Source organism: Necator americanus, chromosome IV (genome assembly GCF_031761385.1).
Source record: "Necator americanus strain Aroian chromosome IV, whole genome shotgun sequence".
Lineage (NCBI taxonomy): Eukaryota > Metazoa > Nematoda > Chromadorea > Rhabditida > Ancylostomatidae > Necator > Necator americanus.
The window spans coordinates 36184970-36210763 of record NC_087374.1 but is presented as its reverse complement, the minus strand read 5'-3'; the positions used below and the strand labels follow the sequence as shown (position 1 = coordinate 36210763).

Genomic DNA, 25794 nt, shown 5'->3' with positions numbered 1-25794 from the left:
AAGTCTACATATAATTCTAAAACGTTTGGAAGCTTCTAAACACAAGAAAAAACGGTGCTCTGAATATGTTGAAAACCTCACCTGTTGAAATTTTCCCGTTTATATACTAGAAAATAAATCAGTAGTTGCGATGTCAATTATTAACTGAAATCATTGTCCACGGCGTCTCTACAGTAGTTATGATTTGTAGCAGCATTCCATAAATTCCAGATGATGAATTCGCACAGTAAATGCAAAATCGATGATACATTACATGTTTTCCAAGGACATCATCAACGGAGAGCCGTAGATATTCGTGATCAACATTGTCGATTGTCCTGCTCTACGAAAAGAGCACCTTCAGTGCTCACTTCAGTGGCATTGGTCATGTTGCTCCGCTCCTCCCGTTCAAATGTTGTCTCGCAAGTTTGAGTGATATATTTAACTACCTCGATATACCGCCTCCCCGATCGACGGTGTACAGAGCACAAGCACTATGTCCAACTCCGCAGTGAAACACTTTATAGGCATCACTCCACGAATCTGATGTGGTACGGATTTCAGGTGGAGCATTCGTATACGGGATGGGAGACTATGGAGAGGGGGGGGGGGAGGGGTGATTCCGTCTATTTCTTGCTAATTGCCTTAAAAACGGCCCGGAAGATACGGCTTCAGGCGTACTGGCGCACTATTTTCTACAGGGAGTTTGACTGGAGCGCGCCAGCCTTGCGCGGCACCGCATCTTCCGGGCCGTTTTTTACGGCAATTAGAAAGAAATGGACGGAATCACCCCCCTCTCCATAGTCTCCCGTCCCGTATACGAACTACACCTGAAATCTGCACCACCTCAAATTCGTGGGGTGATGCCTTTAACTACCCGAATGTGAGGCACTGTCGATATTTGAATCGGAATTCGCTTCACACTTATACAACTCGACTTTGCGACTTATGTATTGGTGATCCTGGTTATTTACTCCCAAAGAGCATTTCTATCTCCAACTTCTCATGGGGCGGGCATGTGTCCTCTTAGATAGTATTATTAGAACCGTATACGTTTCTACGAGAGAGAAAAATCTTTTGGTTGTTAGAACAAGCGAACAAAACAAGGTTCGGAAAGGATAATGCTCTCTGGCAGAAATTTCGAATTCAGGGGACCTTGCATTTGTAAATCCACGGTGACAAGCAACAACACCTTGCTGCAATGTTCGTGAGCATTCATCACCGGGGAAGAATCTGTTTAACATACTGTTAAATAAGCGAAGGATGTTTTTTCTTCGAAATCAACTCACCAGTTGAGGCAAAAGGAAAATGCAACGTCTATTTCCAATAACATGAAGTGTCTCTTCCAACAGTATGCATGAGTCTCAACGCTTGTATTCCGAATTCTTCTCATTTAATTCCAGTCCTTAAGTAGTTCAGAGTTTCACTTTTGTTTCTTCTTCACGCCCTCATCCAGCTACCTTCATTAAAAACTAGAATGATATGCATATGTATATTGAACTGCTCTTTACATATGCAATATGTTAATCAAGAGAGCGCAAATGATGCGCTAGAAGAACAAGTGCGAATCACTTGATTTCAACTGTTTTTATAAATGTGAGAATTAGGTCTTCCTTACATTGAATACCTCGTGCTGTCTAATCTAATCTTGCAATTGGTGAGCTTATATATGAAGAGTTCGACAACGACCCCGATTACAGACTTCTGAATCTCCTAACGTTTGTCAAACTTCACGCTGTTGCAGTCATCTCTTGCCTTTATACATATCCGACCTTCGTACGATACCTATCTCGTCTGCCACACGAATAGATTCAAGCAGGTCAACTCACTGTAGAATAGCTGAGAGGACTTTCGCGAATTTCAAGTAAGAAACTTTGTTTGTGGAGTTGTGACATTGAGATCAAATGCCTCCTTGTCACAATTTGACAAAAAAAATTCTCTTTCTCTCATCCTGCCTACACAGTTTGAAACCCTACGACTAAGCACAAAAGTGTGCAAACGGCCATTTTTTAAAATTACACTTGTTAAGTAGCAACTTTGCTAACGGTAATTCCCTGTTGTTGTTTTTTTTTCCATTTTATCTATCTTGAACATTGAATTATAAGTCTTTTCTATCCATTTGCTAGATATCCAATAAATGTTCACAGAGCGTTAGTCTTCTAACTATCTGATTAATTTACAGCTCCATCTATTTGCTCATTTGCTAAGTCCTTTTGTGTACTTTGCTTCCTCCTCATATCTTTTTTGCATTCATCATACTCCCGGCCTTTTGATTGCATATACATACATACGTTGCTCATGACTACTCAGATAACAACTTCTAACTTCTGGTTTTCCTAATTTCCAAAGAGATTGTTTGTGTTGCCTTAGGCTTTCTATCATTGTATGGAAAACTTAAGGTAACTCGTCCGATCTTGTACTTTCACCCCGTAACTGTCTAGTGCACACCGTTCCTAGCCATCAACTCCATTTTTTAAATGACAAAGTACCCTTCTTTACTTTTCTGAGGTGCATGATTTGCGGACTTTTATAAAAGTTTTTCTACTGCTGCCTCCTCCGAATTCAACACATTATTTCGCGTTGGATCTGATCTGAATTCGCCGAGTGTGCGATAACGTATAAAATTACATGACTCTTAGGACTTTTCGAATATCTTCATAAAGCACTTGATGACGCAAACTATCTTTAGTACTGATAACAACCTCGCTGTTTGACAACGAATGTTTGTGTTCTTTTCTCTTTGGATCTGGGATCTGACTGCTCGTTTTTTTGTGTGGTTTTGTGGTTGGAGCACGCATGCAGGAGACACATATTACCTAGGTTACCAAAAAGTTTTTCCACTCCGTTGCTATACAGATACAATAAAAATAAAATAAATCAATCATCAAGCCCGAAGTCGCTGTAATGATCATTTCTGGTCCTCCATTTTAAAGTGTTGTTAGATGGAAGAAAAACAACTTACCAGGAAGGGAAACAGCTGAAAATATTCCCTGGCAAGACAGGGAATATTTTCAGCTGTTACTATGTTGGTGCAAAAATAATGCGTGTTTACAAACATTCACTTCGAGGCGCTAGAGGTATCCTCAAAATCAACTTTATCAATCGAAATAAGAACCATTATAGTCCTATCATGACAAAAGACGAAAGTTTGCCCCTTGCATAAAAGTGCGAGCTTTTGGAGTCCACGAACTTTTGGAGTCGGACTCGTTTTCGGCATCACTTTCGTTTTGTAAGATCTTATCTCTTAGCCAGCTGCTTAGATGTTCCAAAAAGTGATAGCCGGTTGACGAAAGTTCCGGGCATTTGTACAGCTCTTTGCAGTACTTCTCTGCGGTGATGGTCTCGCAAGTTTTTATGATGTTGTAGTGGATTGCACCTGTAGCTCACCACCACACAGTCACCATGGTTTTCTTCATTTTCATTTCGGCATTTTCAGCTTCTTCAAGTGCATGGAAGCTTCATCCTTGTTCATCCATTGAACAGGACGCTTCCTGTTGTCGTAAAGGGTCCATTTCTCATCGCATGTAACAATACGATCCAGAAATGGATCGTTCTTGTTGCGTACCAGAAGCGTTGATCTCAAAGCGGCGGCTTCTTTGGAACGCTCGCTTAGTTCATGTGGCAGCCACTTGTTCAACTTTTTCACCTTTCCAATTTTTTCCAAACGGCGGGCGATTGTTGAGTGGTCTACACCTAGCTCTTGGGCAACCTCTCGTTTTAAGCGGATCATCTTCGATTATTGCCTTCAGCAGGTGGTCTTCAACTTCAGAAGGGCGGCTGCTACCTTCTCCATCTTCGAGGCTCATATCGCCGAAACCTTCGGAACCGACGCCACACCGTAAAATCTCATGAAAGAAGTGGGATATATAGAAATATGTTCATATATCAAAGAAGGTTTTCTGTAAGAGGTATTAACAATCATACTGCCATTTTCACTGATTTGGCTGTTTTTTTTTTCTTAAAGTTTATGTTGTTGCAATTCACTCAAGGCTCACGTACAAGTTCTCGTTTGGATTTTAACAACATCGCGTCAAACATTATGTAGCAAAAAAAAAAGTGGAAATCATCTGCTGTGGACGGATGTGCTGATTTTTCTTGTTCGAATTTGAATGTAACCCAGAACCGTCTAGTTAAACTAGGTTGTAGTGCAACACTATCTCTGTCTGATTCGAACCAAACCACTGATCGTGCTCTTATGACCAAGCACACCTTAGTCTTTGGTTGAATTTTGTCCTAAAGCAGCTAATGAATAGGATTCGAAAGAGGTCAAATCCAAATGTCAATTCAATTCAAACAGTCAACGACAAAAGATTACCAAGAAAACTAAGAAATGGTGCAGTGAGCTTTAACCTGGTCTTTCCAAAAAAATGTCTTAAAGATGATATTTGCAAAGAAACTGCTTTCTTACGTTACGTTTGAGTGTTTGAAGCCTTTTATCAAAAGCTAAAAGCAAGGTATGATGAAATAGAATGATAGCAAGCACTGATCACATGCAGTCGGATTTAAGCATATTGTAAGATGACAGCGAACGGCGGTATCGGTGAAGACGTGCGCAGAGTTTATTCTACAGTATGCGAGAACTCCGTGGAACTCCTTCCTTCTCGACTTTCATGCCTTTGTCTGATTTCTCTGTGAAATAATGCATGAACGGATCCAGATAATCTTTTTAAAGTGCTATTCCGTTTGTTTCATCGTTTGTTTTGTTCCTGGGGTCCCACTTAGCTCCTAATTTGTGAGGATCGAATTTCTGTCCCGTTCTTTTCGTGCATGGCTAGCGTTTTTTATAATCGGAATCACAATAAATCCCGAAATTGGTCCTAGAAAAACCTAACCGTGCACAGCTAAATAAGAAGAGAATCAAAATCTAATTCCTGCAGATTAAAGTCTTTGAGGAGAAGTTGGAATCTGGGGAAACTTCTAAACTAATCAAAAGAGTTTTTTCCTTTTATATAAAATGAAAATTGAGAGTAAAAAAGGTTCAAAAAAGAGAAAAAAGGTTAGAAGCAGCGAAGAACGGAAGTCTCGATCCCTACAAACTATGACCTTAGCGTTATCCTAGGAGCAAAATAGACAAGAGGAGTAATGGAAAAGAACTTCACTAAGAATAAATCTTACTCATGTGCTACTATAATTAAAGGCATCACTCCACGAATCTGAGGTGGTACGGATTTCAGGTGGTGTATTCGTATACGGGATGGGAGACTATGGAGAAGGGGGTGATTCCTTCCATTTCTTCCTAATTGCCGTAAAAAACGGCCTGGAAAATACGGCTTCAAGCGTTTTGGCGCACTATTTTCTACAGGGAGTTCGACTGGAGCGCGCCAGGCTAGTGCGGCGCCGCATCTTCCCGGCCGTTTTTTACGGCAATTAGGAAGAAATGGACGGAATCATTCCCATCTCCATACTCTCCCATCCCGCATACGAATACTCCACCTGAAATCTGCAACATCTCAGATTCGGGCTGTGATGCCTCTAAGAGTAATGGAAACCCACAGAAAAGCAAAGAAAAAAAGAAGTCCAGCGAGTTCCTCGTACATTACAGAGGGTTCAGCCTTCACCAAGGATGCACTGCGTCGTCATAGAACTCCTGTTTCAGAAGCGGAAGCAAGGCGGAAATTCCAGTCGTTTTGAAGTACATGGCATGATCCTGAACGTTGGGGAAGCCGAATGGGTGGTGGGCGCAGCGCTTTTACCACCAATAATTCGGTCTGCTACTGCGACTTTCCATTTCTGAAGCAATCCTTCACTACTGGGAGTCTACATGAACCAAGTTTGTTGCAGTCGCGAGAAAACAAATTTATTTCCTTTCAATTTCCCTCACTTCACTTTTTTCACTCACACTGAAAGATTCCGTGATAATTGCTCCTGAACTGCGGCAAAATTATAGGATGAACGTTAATTATTAACACAGGTTTCATACCGCCATTCTGAACACCATTCGGGAATAGAGGACAATATTAATAATACAGCTTCCGTCGTAGCTGGGCTGTTCCGTTAGTGGCAAAGTGTGGCCGTTGCGCTTTCTTGCTTTCCTATGTTCATGTTCTTGCGGATGCGTGGTCACTATGCCCATCGATCGATTCTTCAAAGAGGTAGTGCAAACGTGGGAAACTATACAAAGGCTTTAAGGACGTTTCTTTGCTTCACTTTTATCGTTGAGCTTCACATTGTGTGTCTGCTTAAGAACACTTGCATCGGTTAATTAATTTTTGTTATAAATTAAGGATGAAGCCCCGGCCAGCATATTTACTACGGTTTACCGCGTTCGTAGTTTGCTTTCTACCAGCTGAAGCATCACGCGAACTCGTATTCGTGCAAGCCATCTGGAGGCACGGAGACCGTGCTCCGTTATCTCTTCCTTACCCGAGGGATCCGTACACTGAAAGCGCCTGGCAACGAGGCTGGCAGCAGTTAACAAATGTAGATGGCTTTTGTCATTTTTAATCACTTCCCGATGAAGCTGACAGATATTTTCTAGATAGGAATGAATCAATTAAATGAACTCGGCAAATACTTTCGGACCAGATACAATTCTTTCCTTCCATCTCATTTCATTCCTAGTCAGGTGAGTGTTGAAAGAGAGGAACGAACTAGTGGTTGAATAGAATACTTGTGTTACTTCCTCCTACGAATTACTTCCAGGTTTACATCCGCTCTTCAGACTCCGACCGCGCTCTCACCTCCGCGCAAGCATTCCTCTCAGGTTTCTACCCCGCCGAGGGTAGTTTTCAGTGGGAAAAAGGGAACTCTTGGCAGCCAATTCCTGTACACGCTGCGACGCCAGGAGACCCCGATCTGGTAAGCAAAAGGCAATCAATACGCAAATATTTGAAGCTAGTATTTGAAACTGAGAGATTCTTATTTTATTATAGGGAATTCATTATATTAAACAGAAAGAAGGTTTTTTTACCTGTTGATTGTAAAGGTTCTAGACACGCCATATTTTCTTTGAAAAATTACGACTCAGAGTAAGGAACAATGAACGACTTGCGCAGCACAACATGAGCCCCGTAAAATAGGCGAGGAAGTAGAAATAACAAGTGATATTTTGAAAAAAACCCCTGTTCACATCTATAACAAGAATGGATTTGTGGAGCTGTTGATGTCAAAAAGCTAGTGGTCAGTAGAGCTAAGGTTTGTTCAAGACAGACGTAATGAAGAGGAACTAAATTGAACCAAATCTTTATGTTATTCAAAATACAAGTGTACCGTGGCCTCCTTTATCAAAGCTAGCTGTTATTGATTATGTTGGAAAATGTTTACTGTAACGTTTGTTCACAGTGCTTAAGCATAGAAATTAGAAAAAATTAGAAAAAAACATAAAAATTCATAGTTATGTACATTTTCAGAAGTTTCAGTGTCAGGTAGCCGCTAACCTTGCATTTGCAGTTACTAAAACCAGCTTCAACGTATTGCAAAAACTACGACACGTTAGTGGATTCTGACGACAAAAAACAGGCCGATGTGTACAACGTGAAGAACGCGGACCTGTTCAAGTTGCTTGGTGAACAGACCGGGATAAAAAATTTCTCATATGTGAACGTGAACAAGATCTACGACGTCAATAGAGAAGTAAGAGAAAGCGTTCTCTCATCTATTCTTCTTTGAAAAAAATTGAATTCTAAACTTTCAGCTAATCCACAATATGACAGAAAGACAGCCGGCTTGGGTGTTCCAGAAATGGCCCGAATACAATGGTTCAGGCACTATGGATATAATCACTGAACTGCGTCGCATCCGTATGATGACAAGGTTCAATTCTCCTCAGAAATCGAAGGTTTCTTCTGGCAATAGATGTTTTTTGTTTCTCTACAACGCACAAAGAACTGCTCGGTTTTTGTTTTTCCTACAAACTGTTGTTTTCACTACGTTCTGTCTCCATAGTTTTGCCTCGGAGATCATGTGATGAAGGATAAGAAAATTACTCCAAATCAGGGTCAAGCTTGGTAACTGGATACGACCATCTCGAATCAATCCCTCCTTCCTCCCAACGTTCTCCGTTATTCCCAGAAACCTGTGACCGATACCTGTGAAGCGCAACGTCGAAAATTAGTTAAGGAACGAATGACAAGTGAGGAATTCGGTAGCTGTCAAAAAAGAAGGAACACAAAATCGAAGCAAATTAGCTGAACTGTTATTGAAAGCATAGTGTTGAAATATTTCCACGTTTTAAAACTTATGAAATATCTTTAAATACTGAATAATTAAGGCACATAATACGAAAACAAAGCGCACATGCATGGGTCGAATTACAGAGGAGCGGTGGAAACTAAAAACAAAAAAAAAATCTACATTTTTTTGACTGTGTAATAATGGGACTGCCCAGGTTCAATATTGCATTGCTTCCCAGCAGTTTGGACATGAATTTAATTGAATTTAACAGCCGAAAAGGCTCAGGTTATGTGCACATTGTTATATAGGTCTGGCAGATTGCGAATAACTTAGTGATTAGAGCAGCAGATTTTAAAAAAATTTCGTAAAGCTTTTCATAGAAGAAGTTCTGTCCCAGAAAATAGTTATATCTCTATTTTTTAAAGATTTTTTCGAAATTTAAATGCAACAGAGATGCTATTTTTCTAATCTACATATTTGCCATCAAAGATTTGGAGAAACAGCAAAATCCTGGAAATTCCAGGATATAGGTGCTAATAGGGAAAATCTTCCACCCGTAGTACCCTGAGATGCTATTCATTCAACGTTAAGCTATTCTGAATAGACGTCATTCAAGATCCCTTTTTCACTCTTGAAATTAGGATTTTAGCAAGTTTTCCCATTCTAGAAGAAAGTAATGGGGTTTTAAAAATTCATTTACATATTTGAATGGAGCGTCTGAAGAAATTATCTAGGACTTCTTTTTGGATCGTCTGTTTCCCCCGAAACTTAGATGAGAAAAATTCAGAAAAAGTAGAATTTTTAGTTTTTCTTATCTAACTTCCAAAAAAAACCTAGGGGTCCCCAGAAAATAGTGACTCAACTATTTTGTAGGGCAAACCTTCTTCTACGAAGCACTGGTAAAAGGGTTTCCAAAGATGCTCTTTTCACGATGTTCTTTTTTTTCTTCTAGGTATAGTTGCTATTGCTAGTTGTTAATTTCTGTCTCCGGTCGAACCTGCACGGTCCCATTGTAACGTAGTCAACATATTATTCATTAGCGACCTCCTTGCTTTACTGCTCCCGGAGAAAATCCTATCACATGCTTGACCCTGCTCTAAATACAAACTTTTCCCGGCAGAACTATGAAGACTGCTTCACACCGTACATAAACCAAAATAAAAACTAACCTAACTATACAGGTCATTGTTCCAAATATTCTACCTAAAATATTGAAAAATTTCTCTGAGCAATTGAAAAAAAGTACAAAATTTTCAGTTTTGGCGCTAGGGAAGTCCTCAAAATGTTGTGCAACAAGAGTGCAAATTCAGCAACGCGATCCAGCTAGCGCAGAAGCTGCGGTTTGAATACTAATTGCTCATAAAAACCATTTTTCCTATCGATTTTCTATATCTACAAGGACTGCGCGCGCCAGAATTTGGAGTTCTCTTAAAGGCATCGCCCCATGAATCTGTGGTAGCACGGTTTTCAGGAGGGTTATGCTTATACGGGGTCGTAGAATGTGGGGAAGAGCTTGATTCCAATCGTCCATTTCTTCCCAATTATCGTGAAAAACGGTCCGGAAGATGCGGTGCGTGCACAACGCTGACGCACTCCAATAGAACTAGTTGTAGGAAATAGCGCCCCGGACCGAGTCGCATCTTCCGGGCCGTTTTTACGGCGATTAGGAAGAAATGAGCGGGATCCCACACAGTTCTGTAATCTACGATCCCGTATAGTCTTTGACCATCAGGAATCTATATCACTCCAGATTCGTGGCGTGATGCCTTTAATTTGTGGATATAAATTCATTTTCTTAGTGGATGTAATATTTGGACGAGGAGATCATTATAAAAACTGAAGCGTCAAAAGGTCCAGTCTTTATAATATAATAACATATTGTAATAAATACAATATAATAATTTATAATATAATACAAAAATGTCGTTTAGTTGGTGGGTGGTTATCTTCTGAACAATTGGGTCCAGAACGCGCAGAAAGTTGCAAATGGCTCAATGGACGTACCTCAGAAGATGCTTCTACTTTCTTCGGTAGCTTTTTTAATCTACAGGATTGAAAAATGCTCTACAAATCTCTTCTCTTTTTTCTTATAGCACGACACTGCATTACTAGCGCTAATGTACGCGATGAACGTCGCCAACGATCTCATGGTTCCTTACGGATCTGCGTTGATTATGGAGATTTACAAGGACAACAACGATTACATGGTGGAGGTGAGTTGATGCACACAATCGCTCACACAGCGTACATGAACAAATGATGATTTAGCTCCTGTACCGGAACGACACCACGCGTGTTCCCTACACGCTGCAGATACCTGAATGTGGAAATCCATGTACCGTTCAAAAGATGGCCGAGCAGTACCCAAACATGGTTCTTTCCAGTCTGTCTGAGCAGCAAAAAGTTAGTCCGTTTTTATCGAACTATGGGATAATTTGCTCATGCCGTCTGATCACCTATTTTGTTTCACGTCAAGGTCACTTTAAGCGAAAAGAACAATAACATCCACACAAATCAATTTCCGATTCACACTCCTAGTTTTCGCGACTGTTTGGAAAGTTTGCGCTTTTTTGCGAAGACGACTGGAGTCATCCTTATTGTGTGTCTTAAGCAGAAAAAGTCAAATCTTCAGACTGAAACAAACACAGTCCCTTTCTCCGTATTCTTAAACGCCTTATAAACGCTAACACGTCTCACACAACAAGTTTATTACCGTATTTTCCCCTAGATTTTTCCAGAGCACTTTTTAGCAAGTTTTAATTGAAGTGGCAGCTAGAATAACACTAAGACTACATAATCATAGGCGTCTGTTGCGGACATCAGTAAGGCAGAGACCAAGTCGAGAGAATTGAGAATTTGAAGACAAATTCACAGTGCCACTATTTCCACGCGATATTCGCCCTGAAGATAGTTGTGGAATCAAACAATGTTGTTTGTATCTTGATTCCAAAATGGGGCAAACGTTTATGCCATTTGAACACGGTGAAAATCAACTTCGCACGTGTTTCACGGATTCATCCACTTTGAGAGCTAGTTTTTTACGTTGCGTGAGTCGAGTTCACTCAAAATTAAAAGTATTTCTTATATCAGATGAATCTAAATATAGTCGGGTCAAAACTCACGCCAAGAAGCTCGCCACAGTTGCGCAAGCGGCTGCATATCGGAATGGCAGGGCAGAGCGTCCCGCTTTTGATCCTGATTTGCAACCGCTTTTCACTGCGCAGCTTCGAACGCAGCTGCTTACGCAACTGCACCGAGCGTCAGGTCTTTGCGGCCCGACCATAGCATATTTTTAATGTGAAGTTGTAAAAATTGCAGTTATGTGGAACACCACTAAAAGAATGCAACGGATCGTCAGCGGCGGTGTACTTCTTCCTCTGCCTCTTTATATCAACTGCGATAAATTTCCTTTGAAATATACGAATGAACTATTTATTCTTTGTGTGTATGCAAAAATCTTTCTCTTTTCAAATTCTTCCCGATTTTGTTTGTTTGTTTGTTTTATCGTTTTCTTGCCCATGTCTTTTCATGCCATCCATTTCCCTAGCTGTCGGCTACGGTTGAAACAGTCTTGTATGTTATTACTATGTAGCGCTATGTGTATATGTAAGAATAATTTTCGAAGCAATCCACGAATTTCGTGCCGTTTAATTTAGAGTAAATTATGAAGAAGTGAAGGACGAAATGTTGAGAGAAAAGGAAATTCTTAACGTCTTTTTCTTAATTCATCATGACGAGATCAACTTTTCTTCTACGTATATTCATTCATTTGTGAAAGTGTCCGCATGACGTCATCATCATGCAGTGCTCATCTAGAATTATAGAATTATAGTGCTGCCTAAATTCATGCTGGTTCCTTTTATTAGACGTTTAAAAGATACCTGTAATAAATAAACTGACAAACTTTCAAAAAACGAAACAGAACAAGTGGAAAAAATATGAATGAATGCTGAGAAGATTCTTTTTACAAGACATACAAATGTGGGGACGAATCTTTCCCTACGTTTCTATGCTGACTCATCAGTAATTATCAATCGACTTTTTAACTAAAGCATAGGACACTGTAAGTACGTACAGAAGGTTAGGAGGTAGCTCTCACAAATTTGCACGCGCACCAGTAGGTTTGAAGGATGAGGGTGCATCAGTGCCATGATTTTCCTCTACATCGCTGATATAAAAAGGGGTGGATCGTTCAACTAACGGAAAGCAGCAAGGTGTAGCATGCAAATCATCACATATATCCTCTACAATGGGATTTGTAAGTGTGGTCGTTCAAGCGTTTTTCTTTCTTTCTTTTCTCGAAAAGCTACGCGACAAAGAAACTCTGAAAAGGTATGGAGTCAAAAATCTAAGCAAAAGTTTTGAAAAGAACATTTGATTGATTGAAAATAACCGTAAATAAGAAACAATAGTAAAAGTTGGCACGTACTTATAGGTACTCAAGAATGAGGCAAACAGAAATTGATAAAGACCACATCGGAGCAACATTTGACATCATTTCACTTCACTTGCTGGACTGTCAATTCATCACAATCATAACATATCCTGTCATTAGCAGTATATTTACTCTTTGAGCTGTCTCCTCGCCGATTTCTTCGGTTCTCGTAGTTCTGCAACTGTAACAGTATACCCGTAGTTGATTGTGTCATAAAACGCTGATGTGCACTCAAGAGCAGCAGGGATATTCCGCTTGACCTGTGAGGTGAGTTTGGAGAAAGACAGAAGGACTGGACACTCTTTGGCGGCGAGTGCATCCAAGCCGCGCTCTTTCAGGACAATTATCTAATTACAGCCGTAAAGAAAATAAAAAAAGGAGTCATTTCTTCAAAGTAAGTGCCTCAAGGCGAGCGGGTCTCTTTGCGCTTTGCGATCTTCCATAGATGTCGTCAGCATATACGATCCCGTTGAGCAAGCTATCGAAGGTGGCAGTTTTGTTAGGGAAGTACGACTTCACGTCTACAAGATTCGATTGAGCAAAGATTGTCCTTGAACAGATCGCTACGAAGTTCTAGGTAAGCGCTGGCCACAGAAAAACCTCACCATAACTCCTATTGTGATCGCCCCGATATTTGTTGAGCACATTACTCTGACGGATAGGCTTAAAATAGTTGTTAGCAATATTCTCCTCCTCACTTTTGGCAAGTTTCTGAAATATGACTAGTGTAGTGTTACAAAAAACATTTCTAAACCATTTTACACCAGCTATTTATCTAATTATGCAAGGGATTTTGAGGATAACACCTAGGAGAGTTCTCATTTTCTAGAGTGCGAGCTTCACTGAATCCTGTCACTCACTTTGAAAGTTTGGATATCTTGAAAACAACGTCACAATTCCATTAATACAGCGAGTTCCGAGCCTTTACAGGAAAAAAAGTGACGCAAACTTATAGGTAAAGAAGGAGATCATGTGGAATCGCTGATTACAAAAAACGTGTGTCAGCTCCATTGCTTTATGAGTAGAAGACAGCCAAAAAAAGGAAATATTTTCTTTTAGGAGAAAAATTCGTGAATTTGAAAGGCCAATTATTTGAAGAGCTCTCTACAAGAACAAACAGCTCGATATTTCCAACGACAAAACAGGTATTGATTCAATGGAGAATTTTATAGGCTTCTTGGAATATATTTTCGAATAACTAGACTTCTCCCTTTAACGGCCCTGTACGCTTGCATTTTTTAAAATTATCACTCCCTGCTCAGAACTACATGCTATACAGAGGGCGAGACATTCGAAAACCTGAACATATCGAAGATGGAAATTCCTTAGATGCTTTCGAACAATGTTTTCAGACAAAGACACAAAGGGAGACACACGCATGTAGTATGAGAATTTTAGAACATGTATGCAAGTAAATAAAGTAAAGAAAAAAAATAAGTAGTAGTAATAAAATAAGTAATAAAAAAATAAAAATAAGTAAAGCACAAAAACTAAATGTTGGAAAGTTTTCTATGACCGAAATGCAGGAAAACTCACTCTTCTAAGCCTAGAACTGTCGTCGTCATGTAAGTCCTTCATTAGCGGTTCCGACTTAAGAGTTGAAGTGATGCCTGGAAAGCCCACGTCCATATTCTTACATTTCACAGAAATGTGCGTTTATGAAAATATTAAGTGAAGTAAAGAGTTTTGACCATTTTCGCTTGATGTGTTTAGTGATCTGACGATGTAAACATCACATTGGGTTAAACTATAGGGCGATTTTAAGGTGACATTATGAGAAGAAAAACCGACAAAGATCGTGGTCCAATCAAAATCGATTTCTAGGATGTCAAAAAGTGGATCATATCGTCTGCCATACAGCCATAGCTGTATAGAAACGAATTCCATCGCATTCAAAGAGTGCATGGATGTGAGCGAGAACTTTGCGAGGAATTATATCGATGTTTTTCATTTGTAACCCTTTGAATTAGAAAAGGTTATTTCTAATCTCTCTCTTCTTGTACCATTGTGAGCGGACGGTAACACTGTCCGTGACACACTCATCTCAGGCAGGATCCATCGACATTCGTCCTCGTTCCAGACCGCATCTTTCTTTATCTTCTCGATATTGTAATAGTTCGCGTCCTGAAATAAGCACTTTTCTGACCATTCTATACATTATTCCTGCAAACACATTCATGCAATATTGAAAACATACTTTTCTTATGGTTGGTTGAATCTTCTCAAGAATTTGCGCAAGAAGCTTCAGTTGTTGATCTTGTTTACGAATTGTTTCTAAGTAGTCAAGACGATCGAGTTCGAACTCACTTTGTAGATCTTCAATCTCACACTCTAGCGCTTTAGACTAAAATAGTGGTCTCATAGTATTGGTAGTTACCAAATGATTGAGTCCAAAGCGCATTCCGAAACGGCCAAGTTAATCTTTTCTCTTCCTTTTTTTAAACACGTACCCTATTTTTTTCTTTTTGTAGTTCAGCAGTAACGGCATCAAGTTTTTCCTGAGTGGAACTGTACACCTGCAGCAATGGATCGTCCTGGTGCACATTTAGTGCAGCTGAAGTGAAGTTATGATATTTGATCCATATATTGAGAGTTCCCACCACGATTAATTAAGAAGAAATCACACGGCTACAAAAATTTGACATAAAGTTAATAACAACGGAATTTCTGTCTTCAATGATGGGGTGAGCGAAAATTCTTTGTGTCCACAGTCACTAACATCCATAGATCCGTTTCCCCGGATATTTTTACGGGTGACGCCTACCTGCCAATCGCTGCATTTTCGACTCTGCTTCTTTCAGTTTTTTCGTCCTTTTCTGTTTCAGCTGTTCGTTATTCGCCTAAATTTTAATGTTGCATGCAAAACTGTATCCAAAAAAGTTTCTTAATATCACCATTCTCAGAGTATCACATCATAATGAAGTTTATACTTGCTCAAAGAAATGAGAGATATTTCATGAGCATTTCTATGAACTTACGAAAAAGAATAATCAGCCAGTTTTCTTAGTACTGCAATTTTTTTCCTCAGACCAAAAACGAATCATCAGGTTTAAGTTCTACGGGGATAGCGGCAGCTACACTGCCAAATTACTAATACTACACATAGAGCTTGATTGATTACTCGATTCCTCAGGGAAATCGCCTGGCTTGACATTGCAAATCTACCAAATAAACGAACAACTAGCATGTTGCAATAACTATTTCATACGACATATAAGAAATTTTGGCGGTGTTTTTAGAAGACGGTCATTGCTTTCGTTCTCAAAGACTGATAAAAGATCACAGTTTTGTTATAAAAGAACATTAATGTATAGAACACTATCGGAACCTCTGGAAAATTCCATACCTGCTCTCCTCCTACGAATTGTTTTTGCAGTTGTTGGAGTTTTCGCGCTGCCTCTTGCGGATCCAGCCCCTCCATGGTGTCCAGATCAGAGTTCGCCTAATGTTACAAGTAGTTGTGGAGGTGATTCAGGGGAACTTTTGTCAAGTAGAAACATCTCGTTCAACTATTTCGGCTAGGGTTGCTTACGGAATACAAAATTTTACTTTACCTTTTCGTATTGTTCTTTGAGGACTTGTAACTCATGTGCAAGTTCGGCTTTACTTAATTGCTCCTTATGGTATTCACTTCTGTAAAAAAATGTGAATTGGTAGAGTACTGTCGCCATGAAAATAGAATAGTTTGGCACTTTGACTGGATTTGTCCATTCCATGAGTGATGTAAGTGTATCAGTTAAACTTCACGTTTTCCCACCACTTCACAATTAATTGCTCGATCGTTGAAAAAGAACAGCCAGCCACGAAATGACACACCTTAGCTCGCTCATGGTCTCCTCGAACTCCTCACGCAGTTTTGCTCGTTCGGCTTCAACGTCAAAAGAAGCTACTGCTGTGTCTGTAAAACTGCTATCATTAAAACATTTTTAATTACTGGCACGAAAGTTCATCTGTTTATTGCTGAGGAGGGAGTTTGTCTGACACCCAAATGATAGTGGAGATTCCTAGGACTTAGTAGCTGAAAATTATCGGAGAGTTGAACGTTAAAGCTCCATTTATGTGGAAAAACATCTTCAACTAGCAAATCGAACGACGACTAAAGGTTCTCTTCTTGAACTCGTGTCCGTCTCTGACGAAATTACAAAATCGAGAAGCGAAAAAGCAATATTTTGTCATGTTCATCATATATGTCAGCAGAGTACACAGATTGACCACTGCCAACAATGAGGTTCAAAACATCTTTTTTGGAAAGTTCTAATCGCAAATAGAAGTAAAGGAAACATTGCATGTGTATTTCGAAATCCTAGGAGTTTCTCTGTAGATCCATTACATTCTGTGAGAGTAAGGAAAAGACGTGGAATAGATACATATGTTGCTGCATTGGAAGGCATTTGGCATGAGCAGCTATGATAAAAAAAAAACTTCTTTCTACTAAAAAAAAGTACAATTCGAATGGACAGTGATGTCGCATCAAACTAAATCTTACCAATACTATCAATTGAAACATCTGCTAAGTTAGCAGTTAGAACTGATTAAAATAATAACTAATGACGTTACAAATCTATTAAAGACTGAAACCGTGCAGAAAAACGGTAACTTCTCAACATCTACAATTTTGAATTTTGAATGTGAAGAGAAAATTTTTAATATGGAAGTACCCTGTAATAAATTTTCGGTATTTAACATTTGCTGCCGAATCGCTTGAAATTTATTACCCTTCTCAACAAAACAGAGATTTGGAGATCTGATATTTAATAAAATGTAGAGGAAGGAACACCATAATTTGGCTGATTCAACGGATCCATCACTAAAAGTTAAAACCAGCTAAAAACAAGCGCCCAAAATATATGTATACGTTCTCCAAATCCTCCTGGACTTGCCTCTAAATAATGCAAAAAAGCTTAAAAATGCTGAGATTTTTCAGAAATTGACACAGTGGAAAGATTATAGAATAACTGAGTGGTGGTGATTTGTTTGGAATGGAGGGTTTATACTAAAGTAAACGACCTAGACTACTCAGTGGTAGATATATTTTTGAATAACACTGCTCAAGATTGGAATCAGCGTCAACAATCATTTTGATTTCTATAGGAGGTGACTGATTATGTGGGTCAAATGTGGTCGGGAAAAAGTTAACAGTAGTACTTAGAAAGCATGAAATTATAAAAAAAGAATTATAAAGGCTTGGAACTTACGATTAGCATCCGGAGAAAGCATAGCTTTGAGGCGTTCAATCTCCTCCTGGTACTCGCGTAGAAGGGCATCCTTCGGGTCCTCATTTATTTTTGGTTTATTTTTGATATTCTTCGCACGGTTCGCGTATCTACGAAAAGACTTCTTTGTAGGAATGCATAAATTTTAAATGCAGCAGGAGAACTTCAGTCACCTTAATGTCGACAGAGTTTCATCGTAGTTATTATCCGACGGTGACACACAGGCAATCATGATAGTTTTCGTGTTGCCTCCAAGAGAGTCCTCAACGAGTGGAAGTGCAAATTCCCTCTTTTCAAAATAAACTACCGACTTTCAGTTCATATTGGTGGAAAGATCCAACAGGTATTCTCCCCTTTCCACGCCGATGAAACAAAACCTATCCAAATAAGTCAGTTGAAATGGAAATAAACTAATGAAAAATCACCGACAATCAAGAAGACAAATTTACCAACAAGTTAAATTCATATTAAATATCACATAAATAATTAAATAATTAAATTAATTACAATTAAATAAACAATTATATTCATTTCAACTAATTATATTAAATTAATTAAAGATTGAGACAGTGCGAAAACTTTTCAGACAGCCTCAATTTTAAGCTCTGAGTATGAAGAGAGAATCATTAATATAGAAGCTTACTGTGTAACAAGGATTCGATATTCAAAATTTGCTGTGGAATTGCTTGAAATTTATTTCCCTTTCCAAAAAAATTGTTACATGAAGAGCTGATGTGCAATAAAATGCCGAAGAAATAGCATCACAATCTGACTTATTTAACAGAACCGTAATGAAACGTAAACTAAGAAGAAAAAATAAAACCGAGCTATCAAAAATCCAATTTAAGGTGCGTTTTTCGATTAGAAACAAGAAGACCACTCTTGCTCCTTCCCCCGTAAAAAAGTAAAAAGTAAAAATTGGCCGACGCAATGTAAGCCAATGACCTCAATACACAATAAATACCATTCAAAACTGAGTTCGACATGGAAGGAAAACCTCACGATAAATTGTGAAACTTAGTGCAAGATGACCAACACAGAGAATTTCTACCTAGTTTTTCGCTCCCATCCGATCCGTCGACAGATTGATCTTAATTATATTTTACGAAGAGTGAATCTGCACACCTGTAGCAATCTCGTAAGCTTCGAATCACGATAAGGAATGTGCTTGGATTTGCCGTCCACCAGGGCTGAGATCACATTCCCGAGGGCAGACAGGGAGAGATTGATCTTCGTTGCCTCTTTAAACCGATCTCCAGTAGCACCTTAAGCTAAATTATAATAAAATACAAATCCTGAAAGGTTTTTGCAGTGAGGTCAATAGCGGAGAGAACATCGAAGCCTTTTTATAGGTCGCTACAGACATACTGTAACGAAAGGGAAGAAAATCAAACGTTTAAACAGACCACAAAATATTGAATGGTCAGTTTGTGATTTGTGAAAAATGATTGTCCACAACAAAATCAGAATAAAATAGCCACCGGTTTTAGATTGTCGTTCACTACCAGCGAGATCCACTAAGTTCAGTTTTCCAGTTCTTATCGAACCACTTTCATTCATTCCTTCCACGTAAACAGTGAAAATGGAATGGCTCCGTGAAGAATCCTAAAATAAACTGTTATGTCAAATAAAACCGACACAACCATCTTCCCTCTGTTTACGCCGGAACTGTGGTTTTTATGTAGCGCCAGAAAAAGAGAAATATTCTCTTGCCACGGTAAGTTTATCATTTTTTACTGAATACCTTTCTTGCACACCTTATTCATGAGGGTTGCACCAACATGTCTGTTGTTAAAACCTTTGTCCATAAGTTCATGACATGATTTGACGTCGTGACATACATGCATTGACAATCCAGCCACATAAACTCCTCGTTCAGCGTGCTCCTAAATAGACAAACATCAATTTGTCAAGAAACCAGCTGAAAATATTTGGATTTACCTTGATTTCAAGCTTTTGGTTCCTATCAGTCCCTAGAAGATCACGAACTTCTTCATTGTAAATCTAGATGAATGCCCTCATTCCAAAGTTAGTAGTGACGTGTGAAAAAAGTGTTTACCTCCAGATAACTGCAGTGTATGAGAAATTTCATGTGTTCCGTAGTTGAAGTAGCGAGAAAGATATGCTCAAAAGCTCTGGGGATTATGCCTCTCTGTGCGGGAATATTTGCGACGCCTGTAAAAAGAAAGTTTGTAGAAAGAAGTGCGGTTTCAAAAATAAAAATAACCTTGCATTGAAAATGTCTTTCCAGATCCCGTTTGACCGTACGCGAATACTGTTCCGTTGTAGCCTTCGATGACGTTCTACAAGACAATTTTATATCTATACAAAAATGTATGGCTTTGAAACTAATACATACGCATAACAAGAAGAAAAATCCTTACCTCCACTAGTGGATAAACGATGTCGTTGTAGATTTGCTCTCCAGTGGCATCCATGTAATAAGCCCCATCAAAGGTGAACATCTTTGGTGGTCCGTCGGACAGCAGAGAGACCTGCGCTGAGCCTGGATTCATCTCCACACATACCTTAACCAGGCTAATTTTCTCTTATCTGAAGCATTCTATCCTACAAAGGCTCGAAGGTTCCCATAGATAAAATGTTAAGTCCTTTCTCGAAATTGAGTCAGCAAGGTTTTTTTTTTCAACCTTCTTTGAAAGAAATAAGAGGATAGGAAAATCATAATTTTGAATATGTAAGAGAAAGGCACTATCTATAGCTTCAAACAAAAACGTAAAGACTAAAATAAAAACGAAAAATTAGAAAAAATAACTCCATGAGAATAAAGCTGGGAGTTAAAGGAACTGAGATGCAGAAAAACAACAACAAAGTCTTTGAACACTGCACCCAAAAATTTTATCAAACTGCACAGAAACGAGCAGAATATTATAAAGGATACCCACTAAAAGGGACATAAAAAGGATATTTAATATTCTATTCTTAATATTTTTGTGCAATTTGAGGAAAAAAAACAAGTTTAAGGGAAATAAACCTAAGAACAATGTTTTCATTAGCTGAAGATGAGTTGCTCAAAATGAAGAAGCATCAGACATGTAACGCTAACCTTGAGCAGATCAGAAAACTCTGTTTTGGAGGAGATTTGAAAGACGAAAATGTAGTGAAAATGTAGTGTAACACAAACTGTAACATGACTTTTCAGAACCATAACAAACTAAAACGTTGTTTTGTTACCAAAACAAAATGCCGCATTACATAACACTATATTCTGTTGATGCTAATGCATCAAGATGTTTCATAGATATTATTGTATATATAACACAATATTTATCAAATAAATCTATCCACTAAATGTGCTTGTGGAAGTATCTTGAAACAAGTTATTGCTCTTATATCCCCTGTTTCCTGCGTATATTCCATACGCATAATCATTGCTGCACTGATAAACAATTCTTACATTTCTGTGAACAGAAATTATGATGATTCACTTGTTATCCTAGTAACATCTCTTCTGGGATAACAAAACAACCAAAACACCCTGAGAATATGCGTATAATCTGTCGGGAGGTCTTCTGGAATTAGAACAACAGAAATCCTGTTGAAAATCAAATCCGTATCCTTACTTAGATGAGGAAGAACAAGAAGAAGAGGAGTTTGTTACTGTCAGTCTTCTGAAACTGTTTCTGCTTTCCGCTTCATTACCGACTTGTTATTTTTGTTTTCTTTTTTGAAATGTATTCGCAGATAGCACTTTGCTTTGCTTAACGCATTCCTTCTGGGTGTCCGGGAGCAGCAAGCAACGTGATTATTTCAATGTGCGGTAATTGGTGCGTATTTTTCGCGCCGTCGGTATCTATGGAAATAGGAGTCTGATAGGAAACCTAACGAATAATGAGAAATTCCGTCGATCAACGCGGTTTGTTGGCGCTATCCATAGTACAAACGTAACACTCTCGAGAGTTGAGAGCGTTGGATCTAATCTTCGAAGAATGTCCGATGTCTCGTAGCTATTATTTTGAAACAATTCACTAAATTTTTTTAATTGCTCTCTTATTGGAGTAGAAAGAAGCGCCGAAACTGATCGGAGTTATTCAAAATGAAATATGAATCCTAAATATGAGCAAAAAGTAGGTTCAAAAGACTCTAATTACTTGAAAAACAATGGTTGGGGAAAGAGATCAGGCGTTTTCCTTTTTCTGAGTTTCCCTCAACTCCGTGGGCTTGTATACTAGCTTATAATGAGAGTGTCTTCCAAAAACTTTTTTTAATAAATAGAAAACAAAAAACAAAAGGAAAATAAAATATTTCCGCAACGGACAAATACACAGAAAACATTTTTGAAGGGTTATGCAACTGCAAGAAAAGGTGAAGATGTTATTATTAGTCAGTTTTGTGAAAAATTTTTTTTTAATTAGAAAAAATTTTTTCGTGAAAACGAACAGTTCGCGTTCACAAATTCACTCTGCTTCAGTTTGAGTCCACTTTGGGAAATTAAAGGTTCTCGCAAATCCTGAACCACCTAATAGTCAATAGGCACAAGCGCAATAATCAATACACAGGAAAGTTAGGAAAAGAAAAGAACGGATTTCTTGATCAAAATCGTTTCGTTGTATCCCTGGTAATTACTTCCGATCTTGAACTTGGCAAAGTTAGATTTGTAGGGATTGAGTAACGAGCATGGATGAGAAGAACAACCGAAACCTTTAACGTTTATCGGTGGCAATTATTTCAGCACAATTTATTTTATCACGTCTCACTTCGATCTATTTGAACACCACAAGGGGCTAAACACATTTGATTATTCCGAAGGGGAATCTAGTAGTTAAAGCGTCCATTTAAAGGAGACATTCATCACCGTTTTCCTTTGAATTACAAGTCTTGTACCAGTTTATCACCTCGAGTGGACAAAATATTTGCTTGGCGCTAGCGCGGTCTCGAACTGTACAGCCAACAACCGAACCTCTTACCTGCTCCGTCACAGCCCTTTCATTCCATTTATTTCACTAAAAAAAAAGTCCCACTAGTCATATATAAATAAATATTTATTTATTTGTTTATTTATTTATTTATTTGCTAACAATCTGCGGCAGCGGCTGTGGATACACTGATGTTATTATACAAAGTCACACTCCGTAATTTAGCAACAACTACTACGTTGTCATCAATGTGCTATGCAATCCTCCAACGTTCAGAGTAGTTGTTTAGTGAAAAGTAGAGAAAAGAAAGAAAGGAAAAGTTAGAATTTGTTTATGCTACAGCCGAGGAGAGAATTTTTGATATTTTCGAGCAACTTATAACAGTCGAGTCGACGTGAGGAGCATAGAAATGGGAAGTGGTATTATTCTGGAAAAATCATCCCAGATGACTTGTTCATTATAAGTTGAGATTATGGGAATAAAATGTTGTATTACTGTGATATTGTGTGAGAAGGCTATTGCCATAGAATGGAAAAGAAAGCTAATTTTTAAGAACTCATTAGCCTAAAATTTAAACTAATGACACATGCATGCTTTCATGTTACTCAATTATCCCTGCAAAAGTGTGAGTTTGCATAACTGGACACTTTTACGAACTTATCACTTAACTGGCAACAATTAGGAACACTGAATGTATTAACGTCATTTAGCAACATTCCTCTTGACATGATTGTCCTTACAACAGTGAAGGTCAGTTGGAGAAGTAAAAAAATAGTAGAACAAAAAGGGATTTTTTTCTTAGATATCCGAAAACACATACATTGAGAGAAATCAAAAACAAAGTGAAGCATTTCTTTTCTATTTATATTTGTTGGAACTCTGAACAGTAAGTCAGCAGAATTGCATTTCTCAGAAGAGTTATGAATAGAAGAAGGGATTGTGGGATAATACAAACTGAATTCTATTTAAAGCTCTAACGAGTTATGTACGTTTCATAAAAAGATAAGTCCAATCATGTTTATTCCTACTGAACAAAACTCCTAACGTTTTGCAAACAAGGATGAGGACGGAATCTAATGAATGGTTATTATTTGGAAAGTAATCATCTTATTCAAGAAGATCAGAATGTCTCACTGCACTCATTGTGAACTCTTGCAAGTCGAATCTTCCTACCGTGAACGACTCACCCTCGAATCCAAGGCCTTCTCGCGCTCGTTGAGTGGACGACATCGGGTGATGACGCGAACGCTCTCCGCCATCGTTGAGAAATGCCAGTGAGAAGGGAATATCTGAAGCTGTGCCCCAAGCGTCGACACGCCCTAGCAACGCTGTCGACGACTACACTAAGATCTCCAAAGCGTTTGCTGTTACCCTCGATGCTGAACTACAAGAACAAAAGTCATGGAAAATTTCTCTGAGGTTTTTTCACTGGGCCCTAATTTCATATGCTTTAGTCCACCACTGCCCTGCTAGAGTGGGAAAGATGTGGAGGAGCGAATAGGGGAGGTAACGATGCCGGGCGCGCACGTAAAAAAAATTAGAATTCGAAGTTTAGGGATAGAGGATGAAGTGCGAGGTCTTCTGTGATCAATCCCTTCTGGGATTTACCTACGGGTTCCACGCCGAATCACTCACTGTCTGCGCTACAGCCGTCCTGCAACTGCATATAGAGCTCGAAACTGCAGTTCTTTATGCTAAGGACAACAGTTCTAGCGTACTAGAACTTGCTACAAGAACAAAAGTCACGTACAGTTTCGTTTGAGCTTTTTTCACTGGGCTCTAATTTCATATGTTTTGGTCCACCACTGCCCTGCCAGATGCCATTCTCTGAATTAGTTACAAGCGCTTGAAGACAAAGTCAATTCTTATTGATTATGATCTTATCGAACCATGAAAAAAGGCAGCAAAAGAAAAAAATGAACCAAGTCAGTTATACGTGCCATCTATCATGCCCGGCACGACTTTCTCAGCCAGCCGGCACTCTTTCCCATGCGGAGTTCCGGAAACATTGCCAACGGCAATGTATTACGGTTGTGTTGCCGCACCAGCCGCAGTATATGAAGGCTGGCTCTTATGCTCTCGAGGTCCAGTTCCCTTTTCTTATCCATTGTGGTGTCGTTCCTTCATGTTTTCATATTTGATTGATCACTACATTCTACCACTCCCACCACATTCTACTATCTGCTGTAATTACTCGCAACCACTTCTACCATCGACCACAGCTGGCTGTCCTGGGGTATGAACCACTTCCACCCCCCACTTGACAGCCAAAAACCACAACCACTGAGCCACGTGACAGGCCCGCATCCATCCACTTTTTGATGTTGTGTACTTATCATTGCTATGTATTGTCGACATTAGAATAAAAGCGCATATAAATCCACTTGTACCACAGCACAACCATAAGTCACAAGGTCGGGAAATAGGATCAGGGGACAGCCCCAAGGCTTCTGAAGGAGGAACAGGGGTAGGGGGGAGGGGACCCTGAAAGCGAGCCCGCGGTGTTCGGAGAAGATAGGTCGTCATATGGTGGCGAGATCACCATTGGGGGTTAGCTCTTCGAGTGCAAGGGTTCATGTGCGAGGGCCACGACTGAGGTTATTGCATTCCGCATGTAGAAGACTGAAGCAGGGTTACCCTAAGGACTGAAGGCAGCACCAGTAGTTGCCCTGGCGCTCCTGTGCACATGCATTTCGGGATGTATGCCTCTTATGCGCCTTGCACCTTATAGAGGGGAAGACGCAGTGGGTCTCGGTGGGAACTTTGGATCAGAATTCGCACACCACCAGTCTATGGCTCTCACAAACCGCATATCCGCACGCGCAGAGACCGACGATACACCCATGGCCTTCGCGAACCTGCACCCCCATCCCCTCCTTTGTTGTGTTGCCTCCTTGTTGCTGCGGCATTAGCCGCTCTGGGTCCTTGTGTTTCCGTGGATTCTTTTCATTTCTTCTTTTCCCCTGTCGCGGATTCCCCGCCTCCGTGCTGTCCATGCTCTCACCTCCCAACCACACCAACTTTTACCACTTCGTTCGTGTACCACGTACCGCAGACTTTGCATGCCAACAGCATACTACATGCGTCATTTCTAGGTGGTCACTGTAACATACGGCTGCTATGTCTACTCTCCGTAGTTGTAAGGCAATTCTGACCAACGCGATTATGAACCTGACGCGGC

General features: G+C 39.5%; 3 protein-coding genes across 4 annotated transcripts; 1 reads left to right on the top strand and 2 right to left on the bottom strand.

The window, feature by feature from the left end:
• Positions 1-3397: 3397 nt before the first annotated feature.
• Positions 3398-3709, bottom strand: RB195_003794 (uncharacterized protein; the record flags this gene model as incomplete). Its single annotated transcript, XM_064201596.1, has 1 exon — positions 3398-3709. The coding sequence occupies one exon, from the start codon at positions 3707-3709 to the stop codon at positions 3398-3400; it is 312 nt and encodes a 103-aa protein (XP_064057477.1).
• A 2495-nt stretch (positions 3710-6204) lies between these two features.
• RB195_003793 (uncharacterized protein) lies at positions 6205-11505 on the top strand (the record flags this gene model as incomplete). The annotated part of the gene is made up of 9 exons (XM_064201595.1): positions 6205-6399; positions 6458-6544; positions 6622-6777; positions 7369-7551; positions 7613-7756; positions 10023-10121; positions 10185-10304; positions 10360-10494; positions 11410-11505. The coding sequence occupies 9 exons, from the start codon at positions 6205-6207 to the stop codon at positions 11503-11505; spliced, it is 1215 nt and encodes a 404-aa protein (XP_064057476.1).
• A 1085-nt stretch (positions 11506-12590) lies between these two features.
• RB195_003792 (uncharacterized protein) lies at positions 12591-25609 on the bottom strand (the record flags this gene model as incomplete). 2 transcript variants are annotated; one of them, XM_064201594.1, is made up of 22 exons in its annotated part: positions 12591-12701; positions 12929-13047; positions 13132-13237; positions 14063-14136; positions 14530-14650; positions 14724-14870; positions 14977-15080; positions 15291-15366; positions 15873-15968; positions 16081-16159; positions 16343-16424; positions 17722-17849; positions 17913-18001; positions 18865-19004; positions 19221-19344; positions 19497-19625; positions 19681-19743; positions 19799-19914; positions 19967-20042; positions 20124-20267; positions 23787-23951; positions 25421-25609. In XM_064201594.1, 22 exons carry the CDS (start codon positions 25607-25609, stop codon positions 12591-12593), a joined length of 2478 nt encoding a protein of 825 aa, XP_064057474.1. The 2 variants fall into 2 exon arrangements, with proteins under 2 accessions (XP_064057474.1, XP_064057475.1); XM_064201593.1 differs by lacking the exon at positions 25421-25609 and having other exon boundaries at positions 23801-23872.
• Positions 25610-25794: the final 185 nt, after the last annotated feature.